This window comes from Mus pahari, chromosome 9, assembly GCF_900095145.1.
Source record: "Mus pahari chromosome 9, PAHARI_EIJ_v1.1, whole genome shotgun sequence".
NCBI classification, from domain to species: Eukaryota; Metazoa; Chordata; class Mammalia; order Rodentia; family Muridae; genus Mus; species Mus pahari.
In genome coordinates, this window is record NC_034598.1 from 90,332,660 (window position 1) to 90,357,002 (window position 24,343).

Consider the following 24,343-nt stretch of genomic DNA (forward strand, 5'->3'; position numbering starts at 1 on the left):
TCTCTCTCTCTCTCTCTCTCTCTCTCTCTCTCTCTCTCTCTCTCTCTCTCTCTCAGGACCTGAATTCCAGGCAGCAGCCGTTGCCTCTGCAATGATGGTTTTTGGTTTTCGTTTTTCCCACTTCCTTTAGAGATTGAGGTAGGCAGGGATAAAGTCACAGCACAACCCACAAAGTGACCTTTTTTAGGTCATAGGAAAGGTATAGAAGTGAACTAATGTTCTTGAGTGAATTAATGAGAGGGTTTAAGATTGTCTTATGTTTGAGGTCAATGCTCCACCACCACCGTGCAGCCATTGCTGTTATCTAAACTCCCTGTCCATGCAGAACGCACATTTCTACAGAGCAGTCCATAATTCTCCATGCGCATACACCACTCTTCTCCCACCAAAAGGGCATCAGATCCACCTAAAGGCCAGATCCTATCCTGTCGTCCTGGTGTAAAACCACCCAGGAGGCTGACCAAGATGGCAGCTAGCAGAGGGAGGAACTCTCCACTACTTCTGACCTTCCTATTGCTACCAACAGCAATAACCTCACCTCAGGCAAGGTCAAACCCTGCTTCTTCCCGCAGGAGGACTATGCAGAGTAAGGTTTTAATGGCTAATGGTGTCCCCTGTTATGGGGTTGTCACCACTGCCATCTGATATATATCACTCTTGCCTCTGAGTTCTAAGGGGACCCTTACAGCACCTTGAAGGGCTTGCCAGTCTCAATGCGTTCACATGACACTTACACTCTGAAATCCGTGACAGCTGGGTCTGTGGCTTTGCTGTCCCCAGGTCTGACACCCCACTGAGTGAGACAGAATGAAACTTCCCAAAAAATCCAGTCTTTGAGTTCTCTCTCTCTCTCTCTCTCTCTCTCTCTCTCTCTCTCTCTCAACCCCTCACCAAACTGCAGGTCTCCAAGGAGAGGAGAAGCTGTAAGCAGCAACAGAGAGTTCCCCCACCTTTTCCGTCCTGAAGTGTTTCGGGACCCCTAGAGGGGCAGCCGAAGAGGGTGCCAAGAGACCGGTAGAACATGTTGGGTGGGCAGTAGTCAGGGGCCCGGGGAACTGAAGCTCTGCTTTCCCAGAATTCTGGTTTGTGATGTCATCACTTAGACCTCAGCTTTGTCAGTGACAGCCTGGCAAACACATCAGCTTATCCTAGAACCACGGCTGTCCAGCACTGGGTACAGAAAAGAACTACCCTGCTTCTTCCCTGCCTCCCTCATTCAGAACTTGTGAGGACTTAGGTCCCTGAAGCTACACTACAGACAAAGGAACCTGGCAGGTGTCACATGCTGTGTGTCATCAGACACTGGACACAGGTATGCCATCATGCAGAACAATATCAGCTAGAACACAGCCAGCCATTTTGTTGCCTTTTTTTTTTGGAGACAGTGTCTTAATAGCATCCCTGGATGGTTGTGTATTTGCTATTTAGCCCAGGCTGGCCTCAAACTCACGACTAACCTCTTGACTATGCCTCCGGAGTGCTGCAATTACAGATGTGTGCCAGACTCAAATATAGACGTTTTGAAATATCGACTCCATACTTATGAATGAGTCAACAGTCTCGAGCAAATGGGAAGGGCTCTTTTGCCCAGCATGTCATGAGATTGTGAGCTGCGAGAAAGGAACTATAAGGTGGTTGTCCTTTAATGGTGCATTTCAGAACACTGACTTGTGTGTCACTCACCAGCATATGCCGGGGCCCCTGGGGCTGCCTTCAACATCTAGAAGCCTCTGTTGACATTGAATACGGCTCCCCTAAAATCTAGTAACTTTTTGTAAATCCTTTTTAGAAGGCAGGGTGTTGGGGAAGGGGGTGAGAATGCACCTTAGACTAACATTGAGAAAGGAAATGAAGGATCTTTTAAAACGAGTTATTCATGTCTCTTGGCTATTAAATTCCCAAGGTGTTTTAGAATATTACTGGTTTGAGGAGATAGTCACTGTGTAACATAGTTTGGACATTGCTAACAACACATATTGCTTCGTGGACTCCATAGAAAAGCCAAACCCAGAAGAGGGCTCAGTCTAACTTGCTGGAAAATCTCAGCCTAACCTGTCTGACCATCTTTTCCCAGTCAGAGGCACAGCATCTGGGAAGGGCTTGACTGATATAAAGTCGAGTTACAAGTGGCTGAGCAGCATGAAGGCTGTCAGACAGGATACCCTCTCCACCGGCGAGATGTCTGGCCAGGCACCTAACCCGCCGCTTTTTTTGGATCCCATTTGAGGAGAGGGATGAGAAAAATTCCTCCTGGGCGACCCACGGGTCGTGGGGAAGAAAAGTCAGAACCTTTCACTCTGGCTAGCCTGTGACTCTTGGGGAGGCAGACATACTGTCCAGCTGGCGCCTCACTCAGAACCAGGAGGGACGCTGGAAGAGAACCCGGAGAGGCAGGGTGGGAGCAAGACTGCACAAGGCGGCTGAGAAAAGGTGTAGCTGCTGGAGAGAAATTGGAGATCTCGGCCGCTCTGGGAAGCAGGACGGTCCAGCACTCACACAGCGCCGGGGAGGCCCGAAACAAACTCTTGCTCTCGGCCCTTTGTTGTCCGCCTCTGGCTCCCGCTCATGCCCTCAGGTCCCCCGCCCCCCCCCGAAGTCACCCCAACTGCACTCATAATATTTTGCTTTGCGCCGGGTCTGTTTTCCACCACCAACTTCCAGCAGTCTCCATGGCGACGCGCTGGGGATAGGGGGTGGGGTGGGGGCGGCGGCTGTTCAGATCTCAGGCTTGAGCCGCGGAGCAGCCCGTGCTAACTTTTCCGGGTGTCTGGGTACCACACTGGGAAAAGTGCGCTATCCGGGGCCCGCCTTGTGGAATCGCGAGCCCGCTGCCTGGTGGAGTCAGGCCTGTGTACTGGGACCGCGTGGCCCAAGACTGCAATCGCAGGTCTCTGGAACCCGGGGACCACGCGACACTCGCTTGACCCTGCTGCCAAGCTCAGATGCTAGCAGGTGGCAACCACGCATGTCCACCTCTCTGGCCACACGCACGCACGCGCGCGCGCGCACACACACACACACACACACACACACACACACACACAGAGTGAGGCTAGTTCAGCGTTGGATAAAGGCTCTGATCCCTTGCTGTTTCCTGCTCTAATCCACAGACTAGCTTCCAGGGCTGCGGAAGGTTGCTTCTACTTACCCAGCCTTGGGGAAGAGACAGGAGGTCCCAGGCCTGTTTCCTCTGGGTGCTCTCTACCCCGTGGGCAGAAATCTAAGGCCCCAGGATGTCTCACCTTAGGGCCCATGAAACTAGGCTGGACCTAATGCCAGGTCGCCCTGCCTGCACAGCGGCGTGTCCTCTTACCAGTGGGCCCCCGGCATTCAGATCCGATTGGAGAATCTTTGATGCCCCAGCTGTGAGCTCTGGAGATGGGATGGGGGGTGGGGGTGAAAACTGGGATAGAGTTAGAAACTTCCAATTGGAACGACACAATGCACCCCTCTAAAGAGCTATCCCGTTTAACAAGAAACGGCCCTCTGACGGGTAGTCGATCAGGCTGTCTCTGCCTAACTTTACACAACTTCCTGGTAGTCAAAAATATGCACTTTTCCTTGCTCTTTCTCGAAATCGATTAAGGAGCGTCTGAACAGTGCTGCTCTGAGTAGAGGAGACAGAATTATAATCGGACGGACACAAAACAAGTAGCCACCGCCAGCGGCCCTCGTAGATAGTGACATCCAAACGGGTCTGAGCACCCACTTTGGGGCAGGGTGGGTCGTGCGTGTTGTCACCGACTGTTAAACTCAGTCCCGGAGGATCCGCACGTCTATGGATCCTGAGCGCTCCTGCTGCCTTTGCAGCCCGGCAGAGCTTGGCGAAACCGCCAGAGTCCCATCTTCGAGGGGCTTTGCTTTGTCGTGTTGAGAAACCAGAGAGCCGAGGTCCCAGGAGGCGCGCGCCGGCTCCGGGGCCTCCCCCGACGGGGCCATTGTCTTGGTGCCACACTTGTAGTGTATTTTGGAAAAACTCAAGGAATATATTACCAGCTCGATGCGCGGAACAAAGGGGTGAGTTTCCGCAGGTCACGCTGAAGTGGGCCCAAAGCAGGCCACTAGAGCACCGGCCCCAGCAAAACCGTTCTCCCATGCCGGCGGCACTTTGCGGGGATTTTTTTTTTTTTTCTTTAAGAGACAGAGACTGTTGCTTCGACTTGCCGGTCCCTCTGAACATGGATGCTCCGGACTTCGCTCCAGCGACTGCTGTGAGCCTGTTGTTTGAGCCGGTTAAGAATGAAATCACTGATTTCGCGTTTCTACTGGAGCGCAACCTTACGCCAAGGGAATAGAATCGAACTGCCCAGCAGAGCGCTGGGCTCTGCAGGCTCGGGGAGGGGGGAATGAACCTTTTACATAACAAGAGAAACCCAGAAGAAAGACTAATTGGATTAATTCTCTGGAAGGGGGGCTCCTAGATCGGACCTAGGCACTTCGCTTGTCCGGAGTTTTGCATGTGAAATGTCACCTGGTGCGCCTGGAGTGACTTCTCAATTGGTGCCATTAACCAAAACTTTTGATTTTGAGTTCAGTAGTGTGATCTAGGAGATATCTATCTTAGGTATGAGAGAGGAGCGCTGGAGTTTCATAACCCATTTGGGGTGTTGGCAGTTGGGATGGAAGTGGTCCGTGTTCACCCGACCACCTGATAAACCCACAATTCTAAGACTCCCCTCACCAAACACCCAAAGGACTCTAGTCCTGTGGAGGGATCAATTAATATCTCATCTAGGACGTGCCAGCTTTGGGATATGAGAAAGGCCCCCGACACCGTGTACAGACCCCTTGAAAATACTCGACCGCTAATTCTGTACAAATGGGCTTAATCTGGTTAAATCCATTCACTTTTCGAGCCGTGGCTCTTAGGAGGTTTTCCTTGAGTTAAAAGAATATTGAAGCAAAGGCTCTTCCTTCTCCAGAACCAGGACTGCTAGCGTGTGCAGAAGACAGACCCCCACCGGGCCTGAGCCGGGTGCCGCTCTCAGGAGAAGACCGCTTCTCGCCTCCGCAGGTGCTCGCCGCTAACTAAGCACGACTTTAGAAGCCCGGGCTTTAGCTCTGCTCGGGGAGTTCTGACACCCAGGAAAGCACGAGAGCTTAACTGTACCGGAGACAGAAAAAAAAAAAAAAAAAAAAAAAAAAAAAGTACCCTGGAATACCGCAGATAACCCTGGGCCGGCGGTCTCCATCACCAGGTCTGCAATGTAGGCCAAGAGAGGCCTGGAACCTTCCTCCCAGTACAGAAGAACGAAGTCTGGGAAGATATCTACATAGCTTAATCTTTTTACGACCTGCCTAGGGGTGGGAGGAGTGGGGGCAGAGCTGACTGTGGTGTTATTTGCAAGTAAGTTAATGTGTGTCAGGGCACAGCTGAGGCCAGCAGGCACTTGTTGCTCCGCTGCAATGCCCTCACATTCTCTCAGGTTTCAGTCAAGCTGTGTTGCCTATGCCCAGACTGTCGTTCTACCACCCTTCAAAACTCCAAAGCTGCGGCCCTGCAGGGATTCGAGTGGCCTGGTGGAGAGACTGGGCCTAACGGAGAGAGTAAAAGTTTTTTTTGTTTTTTTTGTTTTTGTTTTTGTTTTTTTTTTTTTTTTTGAGAACCATTACATGGAAAGGACATAGGAAAAATAAACAGAATTTGAAGTGCGGCGGGTCCTCAAAGATGCTAGGCGTAGAAGTTGACCAACGGGTCCCCTGGAGAAGATGCTGGGTATTTTCGTTGTAAGAGATTCCGTGTCTTCCCGTCTATGTTGTGAACCGTGGCGACCCTAGTGCCTGATGTTCACCACACAGCCCTCAAACTGCAGGCCGGTTTACAAAATTCAGTGCCAGGCCTCCTCTTATGTTCTGCATTCTGCTCCCCCCACCCTTTGCAAGGTTACAGCCTCGCTGTGGAGAGGCTAGTGGGTCGCGTCTTCGCGGCCGGGAGGCTACAGTCCTGGGCGCCCATCTCTCATAGCCCAAAGCCACTAATGCCCCAGGACCACCGGGTTCGCCGCCGCCACTCCCTTCCTGCAGCGAGATTCCAGAAGCAAGAGCCTCCCGCGCGCGGCGAGACGCGGTACGCCGTCGCCTTCCCCCGCCTTTGGAGCGTTCCGGGCCGTCACCCCAGACCCTAAGCTTAACCACTACCCTGCCCAAAGCCAGGGCCGCCGCGGGGCCCGGGCGGGGGCGGCTGGCTCGCAAAGCTCTTGCAAGTAGCAGAAACACCTCGAGCTCGCCGCGAGCCAGCAAGCATCTTTATGCAACTTTATGTCCAAGTGAAAGCGCGCTCCTCAGAGTGCGCGCACGCGCACACACGCATTTACACTCACACACACTTCCATGTATCCACTTACACACTTAGCGTTGGACCGGAAAACTTCTGCACGCTCTCTTCCTCTCCTGGGATCCCACTGTCAGGTTGCCCCGCCTGAACTTTCTGCAACTCTTTCTGAAGTGCCCCCCCCCGTCCCTTCTCCTTCCTCCCCCCTCCAATGTCTCCCCCACCCAAGTCCCACCAGGACTAACCTGTGGAATCCATGTCGGGTTCCTCCAGTAACCCACAATGCATGCTCTTCCCATGGACAGCACAGACGCCCCCCAAAAGTCCTGATATTTGGGGATCCCCTGTGCTAGAGATGCCCAGGGAGGAAGGGAGGGAAGGAATAAGGAAGGAAGGAATAGCGGGAGAGAGAGGGGGAGACGGTGGGTGAGAGGGCAAAAGGATAAAAGGGGAAAAGAAAGAACCAGTGGGAAGAAAAGGGGCGAAGAAGCGAGGGAAGGAAGGAAGCTAGGGCTGAAGGAGAGAGCGAGCGAGCAAGCGAGCGAGCGAGGGGACACTCAGTAATCCAGTCGGGCAAAGCCAAACCCGTCAAAATGTTTGCGGATGTTTCATGGGAAAAAACATCATTTTATAGGAGCCCCGATGGGAGCAATGTCATTGATAGGCCAGCGGGCCTGATGAATGGCCGCTCGTCAGATGGGGCCGTGGCGAGGCGCACTGTGAAGCCCATTGTGGGCCTGTTTTGAATAAGAAAAGCCGCCTCCGAAAAGGGGGGCTCAGAGCGACGCAATCCCAGCCCTCCGACTTCCCCCTTCTATTATAGCATTAGCAACGTTTTTCTTATTTAAAGTTCCAGAGGCCTTCTCCAGCCTTAGCCAGGCACTCATTATAGGCGAAATCAAAATTGGCTTAGATCTGCCCCCCCTCTTCAGTCCTCCCGCGCCCGGGGCCCCGCGCGGTGCAGCCATAAAGGGGGGTGCAGAGGTACCCGAGCCCTAGGAGTCTCCTGTGCGGCCACGAGTGGGTCCGACTCCTTTTTTCTCTCCCCTCGAGACACGTCCCGTTGTCGCCTTGAGTTAGATTTTGAGTAGGGGCCTGGGAGCAGTGCAGAGGGGGTATGTCTTGAGTTTCTTCCACGCAGATCCGCGGACGTGCGTGGGAGTAGAGGTTGAGGAAGGGGAAAATGAAGCCTTAGGTTCCCATCGCCAGTCTGAGGGACAAGAAGGCCGCTTGGCTGCGAGGGTGCGAGAGGCTGGCCTGCGTCCTCCAGAACTTTTGTACTGCTTGTCTCTCGCCCTACGGGTCTCTTCAGGTCTGTGTGCCTCGCTGTCTCGCTCTCCGTTTCTCCCTTGGCTGCAAGTCTCTTTGTCTCTCCCTAGTTCTGCATCTTTCTGGGTCTCTGGGACCCTCACCCCCCACCCCCGCGCCTCTTCCCATAACCCTGTATGTCAGTCTGTCTGCGTCCGGGGCCCTCCCTCTTCCCATGTCCCCTGGCTCCCCCCTCCGCCACCCTCTTGGTCCCCCACAGCCAGCAATGGAGTTGGTGAGAAGTCACAGCATCCGAGCTGGGGACGAGGCTTTCCCAGGGACCCCTCCCCGGCACAGTTGAAAGTGTGGGAGGGGGAGGGGGCCGGGGCCTGTGGACTGCAAGTGGAAAGTGGGGGTGGAGGGGGGGCTCCCGTGGCCCCGGGAAAGTGGCCGCTCGCGGGCCGGCCGCGCTGTGATTAGAATATGAATGGACTCGGCGAGCGGAAGAGAAAGGCGGATTACCCCGCTGCTTTGACCATGGACAGAGGCAGCGCCAGCGGCGCAGGGGCGGATCGCCCGAGTCCCTCCCGCCGAGCCGGGTGCGCTTCTTGCCTGCGACCCGGGGCCTGCCCACCTCGGGCCTCCGGGTAGCCCCCCGAGCCGCGCCGAGTGGGACAATGGTGGGAGAGGGGCAAGGGACTAGCACGTGCCGAGTTGAGGTCACGAGATGCGGGGAAGGGGCAGCGCCAAGTGCCGGGCAGAAGGGTTCGAATCCCGGCTCTGCAGATTCCTTCATCTTTTTGGACCTCAGCTTCCTCATCTGTGAAATGCGGGTAACGACGTTTCTCCCCCGTTGCTCTCCACAGGCCCTACCGGGCTTCTGTGTGTAATTGCCCCTTCTTGCTCGAACTGCTGCTGAGTTCCAACCCGGGTTGTGTCTAGGGAACAATCTCTCGCACACAACTATCTTGTGCCCAAAAGCCCTTGGCCACCAGCCCCAGGCACAGCTTTCCCTCTCTGGCGGTGGATAAAAAGCTTTAGCGGCCAAAGGGGGATGAATACTATCTCCTCAAACCCCGTGGGTTCCAACTGAGAGATCAATGACTGAGTCTCTTTCTAGAAGCCTCACTGGCCCATGTTCTAAATGCCAGGGTGCATGGTCAAAGGGGGGCTCCGCCTGGTGCCTCCGTTGACAGTGAGGATCAGGGAGGAGAGCAGTTACCACCCGAGTGCTTGGGGTTCGCTGGGGAGTTCTTGACCATCGAACCTGTGGAGCAGAGGTGATCTGTAGAAGGCAGGTGAGAATGTTAGGCAGAAGGTGCTAGCATTATTCTCATTAGTAGTGTGTATGTGTATGTATGTGTATGTGAGAGAGTGAGGTGGGGATGGGCTGCACTCACAAAGCAAGGGTGGCAGAGAAGGACCAGGAGAAAGAGGAGCAGTGAGCTGCTGCCAGATGGTGTTTGACAAACACAACGGAGGCTGGCAGCAGGGCCCTCCTCATACCTGCCCTGCTTAGCCTGAGAGGAGAGAGGTTCTCTGAGCTTATATTGGAGCGAGAGGAGGGAGAAGGCATGATGCTGACTGGGTTGTGTCGCATGCTCATCATATGATGGCGTGAACAAACATCAAAGATTGTCAGGAGATGACATTGGAACTTAAAAATGGTGCCATCTTTCACTTCGAGACAGATAAAAAGGAGAAGAGGAAGAGGAAGAGGAAGAAGGAGGAGGAGGGGGTGGGGGAGGGGGAGGGGGAAGGGGAGAGGGAGAAGGAGAAGGAGAAGAAAGAAAGAAAGAAAGAAAGAAAGAAAGAAAGAAAGAAAGAAAGAAAGAAAGAAAGAAGAAAACATCTAAAGACTGCTACCCAGGGGCTGACCCGGGTACATACATAGTCAACACTGAGCTGTGGCATCTTGCGCAGCTTCCTGAAAGTTTGCCATCCTTCAATAAAATGGCATAGTTGAATACTAATAGGTACCACTGCCCCAGACCTCAGGGATACTACCTCATTTAACCCCCCACTACACAAGAGCACGTTGCTTCCCCCTCCTTAGAGAGGGTAATGGGCAATCAGTATGCCCAGCCTGGGCAGTCAGAAGGGCTGTGATAACTTCTATCCTATCCTCTGGAGCACAGCTCAGAAAGGCAGTGGAGGAAGATACAGAAGCTGAGAGACTGGGGAGGGAGTGTCTGATAAGCCTGAAGAAAATAAGGACCACATCAGAAGCTGAGTTGACCAGGCCTGGGACAGAGGCGAAGGCCAATGGGTGCGTCTGTCTGGTGTGTTATGGAACACAGGAAGGGGTAATGGAAGATGCTTTCTTTTGAAGGCTATGCAAAGAAATGGATCTTGCCAAGCATCCAGGGCTAGCAGTGCATGTTGGGGTCACAATGACCATGATGACCACACACTGGTGGCAGGAAGAGAGGACCTGGTTGCCCGAGAAGGTGGTGCCATGGCTAATGGAAAGGGATGGTTGACATTGGCGCTCAGCAGCTGGGGGCAGGGCTCTGGGAGACTCTGAGGACTGGAAGTGATGCTCCTTGGTGCTGATTATCTGTGGCCAGAAGAGAAAGTGGAGGAGCATCACCTTATCCAGGAGCTTTCCCTACTCCACTCACTGAGCAGGGCAAGGAGGATGGCAAGAGGAGGCGGCGAAGGGGTGTTGGCCTGAAGTGCCCATTAAACCTGCTCATAGCCCAGCAGACTGGCAGGCCCAAGAAGATACAAATCAACAGGTTTTGTGTAGCACCGGTGCCTACTGCAGCCTCTAGGGAGATTGCCTGTGCGGCATGGAAGCGAAGGTGAGTGTGGAATCCTCTAGTGGGTTCTGCTCCTATGCTCTGGTCCCCACAGCCCTGCACTTACCAACCCTGCCCTGGTTGGTAAGTGGTGATTCACACACAGTTTCTAAGCCCCCTCCACTCCTACACCCTGGCTTCTGGCTCTATGGACTCTGGGTATGATAACTGGCTTACATCCTGAGGCTGGCCTCACCTGCACACATGTGCACTCCCTAGTGAGGATTTGTGGGCTCCTGACTTGCAAGTAGTCTCAAGCTGGTTACTGGTCCCACAATAAGTGATACAAGCAGCTGACTGGAACATCCGTACTGGGCAGCCTGGAGCGTGGCTCTCCAGGGAATCTAGAGACCTGTGAGCTAAAAATAAACATTTGTCATTATAAGCTTTGAAAGCATAGTCTTATCATCAGAGAGGGAAAGACAGGTAATAATTGCTATTCTGTTATTCTGCCTTGTTTAAGAGAATAAAAGTAATATTAATGATGGGCTAGGGCTTATTGTGCATCACTATGAATATGTCATGGATCAAAGTGTTTAAATGAATTATATTTAATTACCAGAATAATCCTGGGAGATAGGTACCATATTTATACATTATACATTATGCATTATACATGAGGCACAGAGGGTAAGTAACTTGCCTAAGGTTGCACAGCAGGAAACAATAAAGGCACCCTTAAATCCAAGTAACTTGTCTCAAGAAAGAATAAGCCAATATAAAAGATGTGCCATCAGACTTGTCCTCTGTGATAAGCTCTCTACTGTGAAGTGCCTAAGACACTGAGCTTTTGGGAAATCTACACCTTCTCTGCATACATTCCAGCTGAGACCAGTCCTTGATCCAGAGCGCCCCACCCCCACCCCATGAATGGCACTTGCCGCCCCAGAGCCACCAGAAGTCAGGCCCTTCCAGATATTCTGTCTTACCTCATCCACAGGAACATCTTCCCAGGCCACCTGTGAAGCTCATCTCATCACCCGAAAGTCCCTCCCTGGGGTTCTGGAACTCCATTTGTTCCCAGCAGATTTTTCTCGAAATCTCTCCCATCTCCCTTCTCTCCTGAGACCTGGCTACTCCCTGAGGCTGCCTCCTGCCCCATGGCCCTCTCCAGAAGAATCTTGTCCTTCCTCATCCCTCAGACCCCAGAGTTGTGAGGTCAGGAGCCTGCCCTTCCTCACCACTGTGCAAACCCATCATGTCAGCCACTTGGCCAGTGTTGGCTGCGACAAGTGCGTGAGCCTGTCTGGAAGTAAAAAAAAAAAAAAAAAAACGGTGAAGGGAGAGCTTCGGTTGCAGCTCTGAGGTGGAGGGCTTGTAATATACTCTAGTCCATCTGTTCTCAACCTGGAGGTGCCAACCCCTTTGGAGGTTGAACGACCCCTCTCATGAAGGGTCACCTAAGACCATCAAAAAGCACAGATATTTACATTAGAATTAGTAACAGTATAAAATTACAGTTCTGAAACAGCAATGAAATAATTTTATGGTTGGGGCTCATCACAACTCCAGGAACTGTATTAAAGGGTTGAGTACTAGGAAGGTTGAAAGCCACTGCTCTCGGCCCTAGGTTCAACCCCCAGAATTCCAAGTAAATAAATAATAAATATTTTAAAATAATAATAGTATATAAAAGGAAGAAAACCATGAACAAATCTAAATTTCTTGAGATGTGTCTCCCACGCTCAGCCACACCCAAGTTCCCTGAAGCTCAGTGGTTCTCAACCTTCCTAATGCTGGGATCTCATGTTGTGGTGACCCCCCCAACTACAAAATGGCATTTGTTGCTGTATTTTTGCTACTGTTATGAACCATAATGTAAATATGTGATATTCAGGATACGTGATATGCGGCCCCTGTGAAAAAGTCATTTGAAGTCTCCAAAGGGTCGCGACCCACAGGTTGAGAACCATCTGCCATCATCCCTGGGGAAGGAAGAACTGGCTCAGTGTCACCCGAGCTCCATCTCTTGCACCAGTTTTGGCAGCGCTGACATCCATTGAAATGATTCCTCCAATGTCAGCCTCCTCAATTCCAGGGACAAATGTCTCCATGGGATCTCGGCCACCAGATGCCATGGGCAAACCATCTCTGAGAACATCATTTCCAGGCATAGCACCCCAGTCCACACCTATTCTCAGCATCGTGTCCCCGACCCACGCCTAGTACCCCAGTCCAGCATCGTACCCCCAACCCAGGCCCATGCCAAGCAGCCTTCATTCTTGTCGTGAGATCAGCTCTCTTAGCTGGCATGCTTATCACACTGGTTACAATGGAGAAGTTGTGCAGGATGAAATTTGTTCACATAGGGTGAAGTCCATCTGCAGGTCCCCCAGGGTGGTAAAGAGCTCAGCGATGACACAGGAACACCACTCTTTCTAGCTCTCTACTCTAGCTTTCTTTAGGTGCAGGTGACCCGTGGTCTTCTAGTTTGTAGCATACAGTCACATGAGGGCTGCTGAAGCTCCAAGTGTCACATTCATCTTTCAGACAGGGGGAAGAGAAAGAAAAGAAGCAGGAAAGAGTAACCTTGTGTCATCAGTGCTTGACTTATTAATCTTTCCAAACACTGCACATCTTGGTTAGTTTCATCTGAAAGGCATCCTAAAAGACTGGTGCTTAATTTAGCCAATCACACGGGCCCTTTGAACTAACTGGGAAGAGGGTCTTGTAGGCATGACTTGGGTATTTTCTTGAGTGTTAATTGATGTTGGAGGGCCCAGTCCACTGTGGGCAGTACTACCCCTATTCAGGCACTCCTGGGGTGTATAAGAAAGCTAGCCAAGCACAGTGTGATAATTTGTATATGCTCAGCCCATTAGACGGTGTGGCCCTGTAGGAGTAGGTATGTCACTGTGGGTTTGGGCTTTAAGAGTCATCAAGGTGGTACTGGTTTTGAAGACATGAAGGGGTCATGAAGAGCAGCTGAGGCTTGGCACTGTGAAAGGCCATGGAAGGTCATTGGTGAAGGTGCAGCCTTAATTGCAGTTGATGGTCCAGGACTGAAGGAGTCACACAAAGGATTTGAAGCTTGGCACCATGAAGAGAACCTATGAGAGGCTATTGATGAAGTCTAGTTGCTTCAGAAGACACCGTGTACTGGAGATGCCAGTACCATGGGATGATCACCAAGAACAGCAGCAGCAGCAATGGAGTGGATCAACCTGAGTTTAGAGCGCTGCAGAGGGCAGAGCTGGAGAAAGCTGCTAACAGGGAGTGGAACCAGCCCAGGAGCAAGAAGTTTGTTGCAATCAACAAAGACGAAAATGAAGTTGGAGATCTGAAGAACTCCTTGAAATCAGCCATGGAGATGCAGAGTTTGGAGTTTGCCCAGCTGGTTTCCCGTCTTTCTTTGGGGATTACAGTTAAGTGATTGGATGAATCTCAGAAGAGACTTTGAACTTTGGACTTTTAACATTGTTGAGACTGCAATAGACTATGAGGACCTTTGATGTTAGACTAAATGTTATTTTAGGTAATGCCGTGTTTAGCTTTGGCACCCATAGACTCATATGTTTGAACAAACCCATGGTGTCCAGGGAGTGGCATGTATTTGAATATGCTCAACCCAGCAAATGGCACTATTTGGAGGTGTGGCCTTGTTAGAGTAGGTGTGTCATCATGGATGTGGGCTTTAAGACCCCATCCTAGCTGTCTGGAAGCCAGTATTCTGCTAGCAGCCTTCAGATGAAGATGTGGAACTCTCAGCTCCTGCACCATGCCTGCCTGGATGTTGCCATGCTCCCACCTTGATGATAATGGACTGAACCACTGAACCATTAAACCAGTCCAATTAAATGGAGTCCTTATAAGAGTTGTCTTGGTCACGGTGTCTGCTCATAGCAGTAACACCCTAACTAAGACACAAGGTAAGCAGTGTCCTCCTTTGGTGGGTGTTTCGAGTTCCTGCCTTCCGTTCCTGGTCATGCGTGTAACTCCAGCCCTTGGGAGATGGAAGCAGGAGGATCAGGGGTTGAGGTCACCCTTGGCAACCCAGCTTGAGCTACAACATGTTTCTGTCTGAAACAAAACAAACAAAATCTAAAACCACACTCTAAGCTGGCAACCAAGCAGTCCACACAGGAGCCTAACAACCAAATGTCCACTGTCCAAACCCGCCTGACTTCCTACCAATTTGTTAAACTTGGTTGGTCTGCTTGAAGATCCAAAGCAGGCCCCCAGAAAACATACCTGGTTGCTCTGGCTTCAGTCTTTTAAATCCAGGGAGTCTTCCCCCCACCCCACCCCCGCCCTCCGAGTCCCTTTGGAGTCCGAGTCAGTCTCCAAAGCTAGACAACTCCAGGAGCTCACTCCCTGCTGCACCTCCAGACATCCCCACAGCCTATGTGAGCCCCACCCTTTAACCTATAGAAACGGTATCATTTCACCTTCTCCTCTGTAGGCCTCAGGTTCTGTGTTTGCAGTTGGGTCTAAAGGATCGCATTCTGGTTTACAGCTTTGACAGGAATAGCGTGTGGGAGGTGGTGTGTGTTTTCTGTAACTGCATAGGGTTCACAGACAGCCCTGTCACTACTGAGACTGCAGGGTTCGGGTCTTACCAGCTGGTTCCACTGCTCCTGGCTGCCGTTTCCTTCATGGTTTTGATATTAGCTGGCGTTCATCACTGAGACTGAGTTTATTTTTGTTTCTTCTCATGGGCTGTAAAATGCCCACATCAAAATCCTGGCTGCTCATCTCTGCTAGAGTTCTCTAGAAATAGTTTCTGAGCACCATTTCATTGCCTTGAGATAGTCACAAAGAGAAGGTGCACATGTAAGGAGTCACAGGAGAATCTTGGGTGTCAAATGTTTCCTGCCACCTTGTTTGAAACCGTCTTCCACAACAAGGTCTTCTGTGTGAGCCAGGCTTGCTGTCTCAGAAGCCTCTGAGGGTCCTGTCTCCAGCCCCCATCTCACTCCAGATTCTGTATCCAACTTTATGGAGGTTCCGGATGACCTAGACTCAGTTCTTTCGATTTGTGTGGCAAGTACTTCACCCACGGAGCCACCTTCCAGAGACCGACCCCCCTCCTTGTAATATTTTGTTGTTGACAGCTGAAACCCAGCGTTTATTGTGAAGATTCAAGTTAGCAGGGATGGAAGTCAATTCTGGCTAACACTTGTTATTCATCAACTGCTGGTGAGGGGGGAAGAAGGGGGGAGAAAGGGGAAGAATGGGGAGAAGGGGGAGAAGGGGGAGAAGGGGGAAGAAGGCGCTTCCCATCCTATTCCAGTTCAGCCTTCTAGTGGGTCAGTGTCTGCGACTTTTTACAAACGTTTCTTCTCTGTGGCATCTTTTCCCCCTTGAGTGAGACACAGAGACATAGAGGAGCGAGGGCTGGAACAGGAGTGACATTACCTCCACAGGGCTCTGGGGCAAGCCTCTGGGGAAGTCCCCATCCCGGAGTGTGGGCTTTTGTTATGGAAACAGCTCTGGACATATTTTATAACTATGAATCTTCACTGCAAAGCTATAAAGGGGTCGTTCTTAGATCTTGGCCGTGAGAACCTGGTGGGGTTACAGGCAGGGCAGTGCTGAAGACTGGGGTCCCTGAGAGCTTCTCCCTCCTGCAGGGGTTCACACTGTTTGTGCTGAACCCCAGCAACTCATGAAAACCACCATTCATGTCTTCCTGTCAGTGCTCGGGGCAGAGCTCTTGGCTTCCAGCCTCTTGGGACCTCGTCCTCCTCCTGCATCTTTCGGAGGGCACTTGGCCCCGCAAGGTCATCCTCCAAGGGGTCTGAACACTCGTTGCTGCTCGGTTTGTCAGTTTTCTCTGACTGTAAGTATGGGAATGATTGTTCCTGAGCTCAAGGGTTGAAGTTCCAAGTTGATCCTCTTATGTGATGCAGTTTTTCTTTTCATGTTACATGATAACAAAACCAAATATGCAAAACTACAATGAAATATTTAATATTTTAATTCCTGTTCTGAATAGTCTATATTCTCCTTCCTTATAGGAACCATTTCTTAAAACACACATAGACACGGAGAGAGACACAGAGGCAGACAGAGACACACAGACACACAGACACACAGACACACACAGACACACAGAGAGAGACATACACAGAGACACAGAGAGACACACAGAGAGACACACACACACACACACACAGAGACACACAGACACAGACACATACACAGAGACACAGACACACACACAGACACATACACAGAGACATAGAGAGACACACACAGAGACATACACACACACACACACACACACACACACACACACACACGCACTCACATGCAGTACACCACACCACTCTGTCTTCCCATTGCTGCTGTTAGATAACCACTCACAGAGTCCCAATGGGAAAGGTGTTGGATCCTAAGGACCTCAGTTGGGTGGGGGAGGGGAGGCTGTCAGTTAAAATGATCACAGGTCTGGAGAGAAGGCCCTGTGTGTAAAGGCACTTGTTGCTTAGGCTGACTGACTTGAGTTCCATCAATGGAACCCATAGGTGGAAGAAGAGAACTGGCCCCCGAAAGCTGTCCGCCGACCTCTCTGTGCATACCATGTGGACAGCCCAGCTTAGTTTCTGTTTCTGGTTATAAACATGCTGTGTCTGCTCTTACCCAGGGCCACAGTTTCACTGGAACCTTCCTCCGGGCTACCGTAGGTGGTGGTAGTTCATCCTTCCTGGGTGTGGAGCCTCCTGCAGCCCCTCTTTTCTGGTGACAGCCCCAGCTGCCCAGAGATTTCAGGTCCTATCACCCAGCATAAGTCAGGCTTCCAGATCCCAGCTAGCTGCAAGTCCAGCTTGTCTGTATTCTTCCTTGAGAATTCCACTTTACGTTTTTGTCTGGCCAGCATTTCCCTGAGGTGCTCAATTTGGTTTTTGAGCCTAGCGTGTTTGTTTGACTCTTTTCTCTTTGTGTTGGTTCATTATTGCTGCCTGTATGGGAAACAGTCGAAGCTTGAGGCATGAACTTTCATAGGTAATGTTTTAATACGCCAGAGAAATCCACACGTTAGTACCTAAGATTACTGGGAACCTGTTGGATTGTTTGCCATGAAAAATAACTTGTTATGCATTTAAAGGTACTCACTTGCCATGATAGGTGGTTGGGACGCCACTTTCTCTCTGAGACGAATAGTAGGCATTTTTATTTTCCTGGAGAATCATCTTGAAATCCTTTTAAAAAAAACCAAACAGATAAGACTCAAAGCTGTTTGAATTTACTCAGAAATTGTGGGTTCCCTCCTTATTATTTCCTCTGTCTTCATTTTTTCCTGAATATGCTCTTGGTTCATAGAGTTCCTCCATGCTCTAATACAGTAACTCTTGGTTCTAGAGCTCCTCCATGCTCTAACACAGTATCTCTTGGTTCATAGAGCTCCACCATGTTCTAACACAGTAACTCTTGGTTCATAGAGATCCTCTAGGCTCTAATACAGTAACTCTTGTTTCTAGAGCTCCTCCATGTTCTAATACAGTGACTCTTCTTTCTAGAGCTCCTCCATTCTCTAATTAATACAGTCACTCTTCTTCCTAGACCTCCTCCATGCTCTAATACAGTCACCCTTCTTTCTAGAGCTCCTCCATGTTCTAATACAGTCACTCTTCTTTCTAGAGCTCCTCCATTCTCTAATTAATACAGTCACTCTTCTTTCTAGAGCTCCTCCATGTTCTAATACAGTCACTCTTCTTTCTAGAGCTCCTCCATGCTCTAATACAGTCACTCTTCTTTCTAGAGCTCCTCCTTGCTTTAATACAGTCACCCTTCTTTAGAGCTCCTCCATGCTCTAATACAGTCACTCTTCTTTCTAGAGCTCCTCCTTGCTTTAATACAGTCACCCTTCTTTAGAGCTTCTTCATGCTCTAATACAGTCACTCTTCTTTCTAGAGCTCCTCCATGCTCTAATACAGTAACTTGTTTCTAGAGCTCCCAGATGCTCTAATACAGTCACTCTTGGTTTCTAGGGCTCCTCAATGCTCTAATACAGTAAACTTGGCCTTTTCCTTCCACTCTTCTTGTCTACTGCTCTCTTCTTGCTCTAATTTCTTTAGCAAGATTATAAATTAATTTATCTCCATTCCATATTATTAATAAATATTATTTTCCATGCTACATTGTTATCTCTTAAGTCTTAAATGTGAACTTTTTTTTTAATCATCATTGTCTAAATATTCTAGAATTTGTTTTGCTTTTCTTCCAGTTGAACAATGGCGGTAGACATTGTATTGACCTCTATCATTGACTTAGGGGCCTTTTCATCTTGGTTTGTGCTGTGACTTATACAATTAAGCATGCTTTGGGGTTTGGGGAAGACAGTACCTTTTTATCAAGTCTGGAGCCCCAGTCCAGGGGATAATGCTACACAAGATGGGGTCAACTCTCCTTGTAGCATGTAGCTAGAATGGACCTCAATACCAGCCTACACTCAGATTTCCTTGGAGTCAAAGATGAAAGACACCCGACACATACACAGTGCTCAATCTCAGCCTGCCTTATTGGCTCAGTTGCTGGGCAATATTATTCTCCTGTGGCTAGAGTGGCCTTCGCAGTACTCTTAGCTCATCACCTCTCAACCTGCTCTGGCTTCAGTTGCTCAACCACTTTCAGTCCCAGCTGAACACCTTAACCTCCCTTCTGGAGAAGCAGCCTATGGCCACTCCACCTGGAATCTCACATGGCCGTTGGCTTTTCTCCCTCCGAAGCATGACAAAAACTCTGTCTTCTCTCTCCTGCATCTGCTAGCTTGCCTGTGGGGACCTGGAAGTCCCGCCTATTCTGCCCAACTCATTGGCCACTAGCATCTTTATTGATGGATCAAGAACCAATTCAGGAACAGGACCTTAGCATCAGCACCACCCCTACATCTCCTTAGTTGAACTTTTCTGGAAACATCCTTACAGAGAGTCCCAGAAGTTTCTCTCTGAGGGTGATTCTAAATTCTGTCAAATTGGTAATCAGATTAACCATTACGTAATCCATATGTTATTCTTTCTAAAAAAAATCTTCCTATCGTGCAGTTGTGGTTTCTAGATTCCATTATGTGCATATCTTTTCTGATGACTTGGAAGAATTTTAGCATTTAGTGCATTAAGGCTTTTTTTTTTTTTTGGTAGTTTGATTTTATGTAATTCTCCTTTTTCTTAAAAAAGAAATGATTGGATACCTCTTGCAAAGCAGCAGCTGAGGAGACTCGGTGAGTGTTGTTTGTCTTCTTTCTTGAGTCGATGTGTGGAGTGTAGGCTTCAGTCCCCACCCTTTTCTCCCTTTCCAGACCTTTCCTATCATGTCTCCCCGCTTCCGTCTCTCCCCTCCATAATTATGTTGTTAGGTAAAACAAACAAACAAATAAGCCAAGTCAAGCCAAACCAAACCAAACCAAAAAAACACTTTTCTGGCTGGGTGTGGTAGCGCACGCCTCTGATCCAAGCACTCAGAGACAGAGGCAGGCGGGTCTCTGTGATTTATATCTCAAAATATTTCCCACAAAAAGAAAACTAGCTGGAAGAGATATGGTTGAGCCCAGGCCTGAGGCAGGAAATGTTCATAAGGGACTAAAGAATCATGGCATACCACAAGGCAAGGATATTCAAGTTCTACTGAGCTTGCGTAGACTCCGGGAGCCAATATGAACAGCTTTTGGATCTTGATGGGCCAATGTGAGCATCAGGAGGAGAATTTTAACTACAGAACATCTGTAACCCATAAGTCATAACAACCTACTCCAAACCCACTGATTCTCACTGAAGGATGCTAGGAAGCTAGTTCATATTTTGACAACCTGTATGGGGGAGTATCAAATAGTTGACCTTTATTATGTGAAATTTACCTCTGAACTCCCCCAGTTGATGAGGAGATGTATCTATTAAAAAGTGTGTCCTAGCTACTCCATGAAGAAGGAGTGACAGGGCCTGTGTTTCAATTTGCAATCTCAGATGATCTAGGTATTATATATGCAGGCTAGCTGACATCACAGACAGAGGGATGAACTATAAATCATGAAACTAGTGGAAGAAAATATAGAGAGAATGCTTCAGGGCATTGGTCTGTAAGTTTTTCCCAAGGCATGGATAACAAAAGCAAAAAATTAACAAGTACTATTACACCTAATTTAAAAAGCTTTTGTAGAGCAAAAGAAACAATCAGGAGGAAGACGACACCACCTACAAAAGGGAGACATATTTGCAAGCTTTCATTCAACTGGGATTAATCTACACAATATATAAGAAACGCAAATACCACCCCCAACAAAAGCAAAACACAAGGTAAGACAAAACAAAATAACAAACTGAAAGCAAATCACATGATTGAAAAAAATGGGTCAATAATAGGAGCAGACACTTCCCAAATGGCGACCATGTACACGAAACAGCTCTACACCGATAATCCTCGGGGGGGATGCAAACCAAAAGCAGGGGATACGTCACACCACCCCAGTTAGAATAGCTATTATCAAAAAGACAAAAGGAAATATTGGCAACAACGTGGAAAATGGGAATTCTCCTACATCGTTGATGGGAATATAAATTAGTACAGCCATTGTGGAAAACAGAATGGAGGTACCTCAAAACTAGAAGCAGAGCTGTCATGTGACCTGGCAATCCCACCACTGGGATATACCCAATGCAGATGAAGTTGGTATGGTGGAGGGACTCACGTATTCACTGCAATGCTGTTTAGAGTAGCATAGGGGGGCTGGTGAGATGGCTCAGCAGGTAAGAGCACCCGACTACTCTTCCAAAGGTGCAGAGTTCAAATCCCAGCAACCACATGGTGGCTCACAACCATCCTTAACAAGATCTGACTCCCTCTTCTGGAGTGTCTGAAGACAGCTACAGTGTACTTACATATAATAAATAAATAAATCTTTTAAAAAAAAAAGAAAAAAAAGAAAAAAAATAGAGTAGCATAGGACCAGCATATTGATGGATGAACAGATACAGAAAATGTGGTATAAATATGCAATGGAACTTATTCAGCAGAGACAGAGAGGTGGGGGAGAGGGGAGAGAGAGGGGGGAGAGGGGAGGAGAGGGGAGGGCAGGGGAGGGGAGGGGACAAGAGAGAGCCATTCTCTTGTTCTCAATCACTAGAAACTCCCTATCTGTCTACAACCCCATGATGTCTCATCAGATGAACTGCCGACTCTGGCACCCACCCAGCCCCAACAATGGCTCCTGGCCAGTCTCTTCTTGTCTTGGAGGTTCACCATTGACTTCTCTGTCTCAGTTAGAACTTAGGCACTCCCTTGCTTTCTATCTCTTGACTCCCATAAGAGTCTATCAACTCCATTTCCTTACTTGCTCCACAGAACCCCACTTTAGCTCATCTTTCCATTGGCTAATATCCATTCCATCTGAAATCAGTGGTGGCAGTGACCTCCTCTGGGAAACATGTCCTGATGCCACTGGATGCCGGTTAGAGGACTGCAGTCCCACAGCCTGTGTCTAGAGCCGGTGTTTAGAGGGAAAAGCCCATGAAGTCAGTCACCCCAGGAGACGACGTAAGCTGATAAACACCGGGAGAGTCGGTTACTGCTTGGCTGAGCATCCAATGAACAGTGCCTTAAAGTATGGGTTTACAGGATGACAGACAGACAGACAGACAGATGGACAGACAGGCAGATGTATAGATATAGACAGATGGGCAGGTGGACACACACAGACACACTTCAAAATCCAACCAGAACCCCTTTATTTTAGTGGCTCACTCAGGAGCAGAAGGGAGAGGAGACTTTACCATGGAGACCTGGCGTGAGTTGCTTTGTTTCCACTTCATCCTTCCCATGCTCACGTGAACATGCAGCTGAACTCGCCAATGTTATGCACCTGAACCCCAGGCCCCACCCGAAGCATCTCTGTCCTTGTCCCTGTCGAGTGCCCTGAGAGCAAGTGGATCACCTAGCTCATTCTTGCAGTCCCAGGACCCAGTAGACAGCCTGGTATCTAGAAAGCAGAATTTTGACTGGTGGAGCAGATAACCAATCGACTGTGTATACCAGACAAAGGAACTGGTCCCAGGTCTCTCTTGGCTTGGCACGGTCTAACTAGAATGACAGTTTGAAGCAAAGGTTCCAAAGAATAGAGGTCAGGGAGGCTTGCGGGCTCCAGATCAGCTGATCAGTAGAACCTACTATTCCTTGGAAGTCCCTCTTGTGGTTTGCCCAAGCCCATCCATGGGCACTGGCTGGATTCCAGCTGCCGGGCAGCCTCTCCTCGGCTCCTTAACCCAGGTTTAACGAGATGAATGCCATTAGAAGAGGTGGATGGTTATCCTTCAAGTGAGCAAAGTGACTCTTCCCAGAAGGACTGATTTTAATAACCCAGTGCAAGACCCCCTTTAAGGTACAGGATGATTCTGGCACATCGGTTAAGTGTTACACAAAACAGACGTGAGTCTTCAGAATCAAAGGCGTTTTTCCTTCATGTGAGAAAGGAATCAGTAAGCCGAATGAAAACTGGGGTGTGTAAAAGTCCCTGGGGCCTCTGGTCCACAGCAGGAAAAGCTCAGAGCAGATTGGACACAGGGGCAGGCAAGCTTGGCCGCCCATAATTCAGAGATAGAAGGCGGCAATCTCCCGGCACCCTGTTTCATGTGCGGGCTTTTGCTTCTGATCTGCCAGCAGTTGCCTAATTGGCGGTGACTGTTTCTGTGGACACAAGGGTCTGCTAAATGTGTAAGGCCTGCATTTTTCCAGGGGAGACTTTTTCCTTTGCCCATAAGCCAAAGATTCCTTCATGCACAAATTCTTTCTCATGCAGGTCACTGGATTCTTGTGCAGGAGACATGAATGCCGAGCCCTCTGCACAGAGCCAAACATTTGCACACACAAACATCTCTATGATCTGGTCACACGCAGCAGTAGGGATGCCGGGTGGGAAGCCCTGCAGGGCCACATGCACATCTTGGGATTCCTGCACGTATGAAAATGCCCTGTAGACTTAGCATTGGGGAAATACTTTGGACTGTTTGCTCCTGCCAGCCAAGAGGGCTTTCGTTTCAGTCAGCCACATCTTTTGACTCTGCCTCCTTTGTAACCAAAGGTTATTTGGGAAGATGTTCTTTATTCTGAGTATGTGCGTGTTCATGTGTGTGCACACAGAGGGCAGAGGACAACCTTGAGTGTCTTCCTTGGGCATACCGCCCATCTCCTTTGTGATATGGAGTCCATCAGTTAGCCCAGGCTATCTGGTCAGTTAGCCCAGGCTATCTGGTCAGTGAGCCCTAGGGATCCATTTGTCTGCTATCTCCCCAGTGTTGAAGTTATGAGAACATGTCACTGTGTCTTGTGGGTTTTCCCCTCCAGTTTTCATTTTGGGGTATGTGTGTGTGCATGTGTGCATGTGTTTGGGTGTGGGGGTGTGCCTGCATGTGTGCTTGTGTGAATGCACACGTGGAGATCTGAGGCTGCCATCAGGATCTTGGATCGCTCTTCCACCTTATTCTCTTGATTCAGTTGCTCAGTCAAACCTGGAGATTGCTGAGCTAGGCCTGCTACCCAGCATGCTCTGGGGCCCCCCTTCTCTGCTTTCTAGTGCTGGAATTGCAGGAGGGCTGCCATATCTACTCACCATTTATGTAAATTGTGGGGAGCTGAGCCCTGGCCTGTACGCTCGGACAGTCATCTCCCTAGTCCCCATGCGTAGCACTTTTAGACACGTTCTGGGGATCAAATTCAGGATATCATGCTTTTCTGACTGAGCCAACCCCACAGACCTACCTGGTAACATCTGAACAAAAATGTCACTGTGAGGATACATCTCTGCTCTCCATACACCAGGCTGCCCCCCGAAGCGAGAGATTACTGAAGAGTCCATCTGAGGGCCGGCAAACGGGTTTCATACGGAGTCCACTTCCAAGGACTCATGGTAACTGATATTTATTGAATACTTACTTCATGGCTCCAGCAGATTGGCTGGCTGGCCCCAAGTCAGTCTTATTATTGTCGCACTTTCACAGACAAGGAAGGAGACTTGAGCAAACTAATTTGGCCAAGATCATAGAAGGTAGGAGGTAGTGGCACTAGGACTTGAAGGTGGCCGAGTCCCTGCTTG

The 24,343-nt window shown here is 49.6% G+C and overlaps 1 protein-coding gene across 2 annotated transcripts in view; it reads right to left on the bottom strand.

Moving 5' to 3' along the window:
• Rfx4 (regulatory factor X4) overlaps window positions 1-6,982 on the bottom strand; it is a 155,140-nt gene extending 148,158 nt beyond the window's left edge. The window contains exon 1 of one of the 2 annotated variants that reach the window (XM_021205782.2): window positions 6,517-6,982. In XM_021205782.2, the coding sequence (XP_021061441.1) occupies window positions 6,517-6,559 (43 nt within the window). In that variant the 5' untranslated portion in view covers window positions 6,560-6,982. Of the gene's footprint in view, window positions 1-950; window positions 1,024-6,516 lie in introns of those variants that run through there. The other variant, XM_021205780.2, reaches the window with a different exon arrangement.
• Window positions 6,983-24,343: the final 17,361 nt, after the last annotated feature.